Raw genomic sequence first — 5,529 nt, 5'->3', positions numbered from 1 at the left:
GTGTTCTTGGGGACCTTCAATGCTGCAGAAATGTTTTGCTATCCTTCCCCAGATCTGTGCCTCGACACAATCCTGTTTTGGCGCTCTACGGACAATTCCTTCAACCTCATGGCTTGGTTTTTGCTGTGACATGCACTGTCAACTGTGGGACCTTATATAGACAGGTGTGTACCTTTCCAAATCATGTCCAATCAATTTAATTTACCACAGGTGGCCTCCAATCAAGTTAAAGGAACATCTTTACATATACAGTGCTTCTACAAAGTATGGAAACAGGATGCACCTGAGCTCAATTTCGAGTCTCATAGCAATGGGTCTGAATACTTATGTAAATGTTTTTTGTTTTTAATAAATTTGCAAAGAATTCTAAAAACCTGTTTTTGCTTCATCGTTATGGGGTATTGTGTGTAGATTGATGTGGAAATTATTCAATTTAATCCGTTTTAGAATAAGGCTGAAACTTAACAAAAACGTGGAAAAAGCCAAGGGGTCTAAAAACTTTCTGAAGGCACTGTATATGTAAAGGTTTAAATGTAGATTGGCTGGTACCGTATTGTGTTCCCTAAAAATAACGCTTAGTATTTATTAAAGGATAGTAGCATTCTTCCTTTTCTGCACAATTCTTCTGGTAACTTCCTTTTCAGAAATGGCTAAAGTTAGGCACTCCATTCAAACCTCAATATGCATGCTGGTGTTCCTATATAGCATTCATTTATGTAATGTATTATTTTTGATGAATAAAACATTCTGAGAGTTGTGTTAAACATGCCTGGTCAGTTCAAAAGTTCAAAAGAAATGTCAGTCCAACAGTTGTAGACTCAAATGACTTGGGAGTACATTCATACTATTTCCCTACAATCATTTCAGTAAATGTTATTTTGTTTGACTAAATGGTAGGGACAGGTCTCCAGAATGTTTGTAGAAATGTGTTGATGTGAATTGTGCTTTTTCAATTGATCTAAAATCAGAAAGATATAAAAACAAATACATGAATTTTGCTAAAATGCCTTGTTTCTTTCTGAAATAGTGCAACTCTACCACTAGATGGCATGGTGTCATCATTACCTCATTAATGCATGTAAAAAACATGGGTGATATCCCACATTTTACAAGACATTTAACAAAACATTTCCAAGAGCTCTGGAGTAAGACTCTGCTTCTCTCTTATCACACTGTCTTTTCAGTCAGAGGTATGTGCAGCGATTTTTATTTTAAGACCAACTTTAAAATCCCCATATCACTGGTTTTGCTTATTAACGTTCATCTGTCATTACATAAAGAACATAAAACAAGCATTATTTGGAAGGTCCTTCCTCTTCCAGTCTGTTACCACTGATAGGTGGTTAGAGAGGTAAGGTAACCTCACTATAACACACACACACACACACACACACAGGGAAATATATTGCCAGACACAGAGGATGATGGTGAACAGTGCAATAATAAAGTGTGTGTGTGTGTGTGTGTGTGTGTGTGTGTGTGTGTGTGTGTGTGTGTGTGTGTGTGTGTGTGTGTGTGTGTGTGTGTGTGTGTGTGTGTGTGTGTGTGTGTGTGTGTGTGTGGGTGTGTGTGTGTGTGTAATAATACTTCTATGCAAATCTATTTAACAGCTGAAGGCCCATTTGGAAGGACCTGATGTCAACCTTAAAGACCAAGCTGCAACAGTTGAATTGTTTATTTTTGTAAGTTATCAATCTTTGTTAACAAATCACTGTCAGTATTAGAGCTTCTATTTTTATTTATGTGTAAGGTGGTTGTTCGTATTGTACATTTGCCTGACCTATGTATTGGGCATCATTAAAAAAAAGTAGCAATAAAAAAACATTGTGCGGGGACGGCGTTCGTCAGACTGCTTATCCAGACGCAAAGTACACAGGTTTATCCACACGCAAATGCTAGCTCAACACAAGCACAGGGAGAGGATAGCTCGCTTTGCTTCGATGATCACCCCTCATAGCTCGCAATGGATTTTGTCGCCTGCACAACACCTGTCAGTCCAAGCGACTATCAAAATGACACTGTGCTTGTTGTGTGAAGGACTTCAGGCTGTTTGCTAAGCGAGTACCACTTCCTCCCTGTTCTTCATACTATTCGGCCAATACCTGGCGCGAATCTGTGCCTCGCTCGCACACGGTGACCACTCTCCTGAAGTGTCTTACCAGTCGGCGCCTCGTGAAAAAGCTAGCTATCCGCTGGGGACACTTCAGGCAGAGGTGTAAGTTTCACAGCTCCCCATGTGCTACACTGGCTCAACTGCCAAACTGCTTTCTATTTGACTAAAACTGTGTTCCTTAAAATGGCATGTTTACTATTTTACTAACCATTTAAGGCCATATGTTTAAACGTTTGGGTAACAGTTGGTGGGTGCGTCTTGATTACACGCACTTCTGTGCGTAATGATACGTTTCCTTACTAACTAAAATGAAATAGTATTTTGTCTCAGTCTAGACCTACGTTATGGCTAAATATATCCTAGTCATACCAACAAAGACAACTAAGAAAATTTGAAATGAAGAGGAATATACAACGGTATCGTGGTTTTTATTAAAGTTAAATACATGTACAATACGTAATGGTAATACATATACAAATACATCCCTAAAAGAGACATTTTACGTTTTTAAGTAACATAACACAACGTGCTTACATATCGTTTATCTGCACAGCCCCAGGATACTGAAGTCTAAAGTGCAAATTACACATATAATAACCCTTTGGGTTTACAGAGGCGTTTTCTGTGGCCCTTTTATCATTTAACCCCCAAAGAGGACTAAATATAGCTAAATAAAATCCATGCAGATCTTAAATAATGAGCATTTTTTCAAACTTGTCCATTTACAGGACAGAAGACGTGTGTAATTACTTCAGTATATAATACTTAACTAACATGATTTAACGATGAAGTGTAGCTTTTCATCAAGAGAATATGACAATGCATGCATCTCTATAGCCTAGTATTGATAAATACATATGTACAAGAGACTTTTCCCCGACATGTACATATCATACAATTTACTTTGGCGTTATGGCTTCTTGAATCTACCAGGGTCTCCACATGTTCGCATTGACAGCTTGTGGCACTGGCTGGGGCCGGTTGGGAAGCGAGTTTGAGTGGTTCTCGATTCTGGAGCCAACGTTGGCTTTGAGGCTCAGGAGTCTCTGCTGAATCTGGGGGAAAGCCCTGGAGCTCTGGGCGCAACAGTTCTGACAAGCTGGGGCGACGGAAGCAGACATGGACTGTTGGATGAAGTCGTTCAACCGCTGGCACGAGTCTTTGTCCAAGTTTATTTTGGGGATCAGCGCGGTGACGCGCTGCAGGCAGGCTTTGTACCCTTCTTTGAAGCTGTCTGATGTACTTTTTTTCTGAGCATCAGGAATATCACTGAGGAATCTTACGGTCATCTCAAGGATGTCAGCTTTCTCAAGCTTCGAGTACCGAGAATTCTGCACAAAAAGAGAACAGAGCGATGGTTAGACCACTATCTATCTATACGCATAACTTCGATGATGAAATGTTTACAGCAGTGTATTCTAGACACGTATAAAGCATAGCCTATTTGTTGGTTATTTGGAACTTACATCTTTTCCTGTGAGTGGAAGGATCAGAGTCTTCAGATGGTTGATGCTGTCATTGATACGAGCGCGCCTTCTTTTTTCCAACAAAGGTTTCATTGTCTGAAAAAGGGTAACACACAATTTAGAATCCATTGCAAAACCATTTATCACGAGAATTTAGAAACACAAAGTATTTTATATTCTATTGTATCGATTTAGACCCTTACCTTTCTCAATTCAAGCGCCTCTTTTCTCCTGGCCACAGTTAGCCTTGGAGCAAAGGATTGGATAGATTCGGAGGTCATATTTGGAATCATTTTCATTCTCGTATGTGGAAGAGCACTATTTTCAAGAAGGAATCTTTGAGATTGGAGAGGATATGTTTCCAACGACCTCGGGCCGCAGTTTATATGGAGGTCCCGAGCGTCGGTTCTGTGCGTCACGGGTACGCCCCCAAGCTACCGTCAAATAATTTTGACTGAGGACCTTTGCATTTGAAACAACACGAGCACCAAATGTGCAATAATAACCATCTGTCTCCCCATTTAATCCAAGCATAACAACTATGGTTTGTGCAAGCTAAATTTGATGATACAAAGCTTGCAAAACGTCTGCGTAAATAAGCGTTGCTTTTTGGTAAAAGTGATTTGAACATCAAATGCTATTGTATACAAGCAGTCTTTAACTTCAAAGATTTCTCATTATTCTCTGATTATTCTGAATTGCATTGTTTTTTTATGTACAGCTTATTATTTACGTTCTTAAATAAGTTAAATGACTCGATACCCATGCGTAATTACGCATAACCAATGTTTCATGGAAAGCATATTGCATTGTAAGACCTTTCATGGTTAGTGATTTAGAAACATATCAACCACACATTAGGTCTACATGTTATTTGAATAAATATTAAACGTGTATGCAATTTCACGTTCAATTCGATAAGTAGATGCAGGTTATAGTAGATGGATATGGTTCAATTCAATACACATTTTTCAAATATACCGTTCAGCCTCTCACGTTTTGTAGATAGCATTAAACATATTTTGCACAGATGTTGTTTGATATCCATTCTGTATCGTAGTCTAACATTGGTGGAGGGGCTATGGATGGATGGACGATGGAGGGGGCACTGGGCTTTATGCATTATTTACATTTACACCGACAGATACCCAAGCCAAGCTAACTTCAAATAACATCTGCTTGTAAATTGTGATCAACAATTTTCTTAGTGTGTGATGTCTAGGCCTCTTACATTTCTGATGGGAGCTGTCTTTACCTGTAGCCTACTTGTGTTGCCTGGGAAGGGGGGTGACTGCGGGAAGTTGCACGACAGATGATGGGTATGAACTGAAATTCGTTTAAGTTCCTACATGAACAAAGCAAATGTAGAAATGTTTAGCATTCGGCCTATATCCTGAGACACATTTAGTAGACAAACCATTGTTGATTCGAGTCATGATGTATACATTCCATGTGGCATAGCCTACAAACCATTTACCGTTTATTCTACTCAGAAATGCCTTTAGCATGTCTTCCATAGGCTACCAGTTTCTAACAATCACTACTCCAGTGTTAACGACCTATCAAACTCGACGGTTCTCATGGGAATCACGCGTGCAGCACGCGCCATGGAGACCAGATGGGCGTATGTTACCGACCCCTAACCCAACCCACCTCTCCCATGTCCCCCTCCTCCCCACTACCATCCCCCTACCACCAGCCCGTGTCACCCTACCATAAGGGAAGAAGCCCCCACCCTACTTGTTCTAAACTATTTCTGCATTAAGTTTGTCTACGAAGCATGTTTTGCTAACAATTTTGGCGTCGGTAGCCTACAAAATCTGCATGCGATTGGGTTATGGTCTCCATGGTATCCATGATTAAAAACTAGGATGCCAAAATAGATTTCCCCCACACCCCCCTTTCTATAGATGCTCTCTCCATATTGCAATAGTCCGGTTGGCTTGACTT

At 40.0% G+C, this 5,529-nt stretch overlaps 1 protein-coding gene across 1 annotated transcript; it reads right to left on the bottom strand.

The window, feature by feature from the left end:
• Positions 1 to 2,522: 2,522 nt before the first annotated feature.
• Positions 2,523 to 3,920, bottom strand: LOC106567319 (transcription factor HES-2). The gene is made up of 3 exons (XM_014136456.3): positions 3,783 to 3,920; positions 3,580 to 3,675; positions 2,523 to 3,444 (listed from the first exon to the last, which is right to left on the bottom strand). Exons 1-3 carry the CDS (start codon positions 3,876 to 3,878, stop codon positions 3,040 to 3,042), a joined length of 597 nt encoding a protein of 198 aa, XP_013991931.3. The 5' UTR covers positions 3,879 to 3,920; the 3' UTR covers positions 2,523 to 3,039.
• Positions 3,921 to 5,529: the final 1,609 nt, after the last annotated feature.

Source organism: Salmo salar, chromosome 13 (assembly GCF_965601325.2).
Source record: "Salmo salar chromosome 13, fSalSal1, whole genome shotgun sequence".
NCBI lineage: Eukaryota > Metazoa > Chordata > Actinopteri > Salmoniformes > Salmonidae > Salmo > Salmo salar.
Note: the sequence above shows the minus strand (reverse complement) of the source record. Positions and strands in the feature narration are given on the sequence as shown.

Bases quoted from the DNA above. Each gene is read 5' to 3' on its own strand.
- LOC106567319 (XM_014136456.3), bottom strand. From the start codon at position 3,878: ATGAAAATGATTCCAAATATGACCTCCGAATCTATCCAATCCTTTGCT. The intron at 3,676-3,782 runs GTAAGGGTCTAA...ACCCTTTTTCAG, and splicing joins AGGCGCTTGAATTGAGAAAG to ACAATGAAACCTTTGTTGGA. The intron at 3,445-3,579 runs GTAAGTTCCAAA...CTTTTTGTGCAG, and splicing joins TTCCACTCACAGGAAAAGAT to AATTCTCGGTACTCGAAGCT.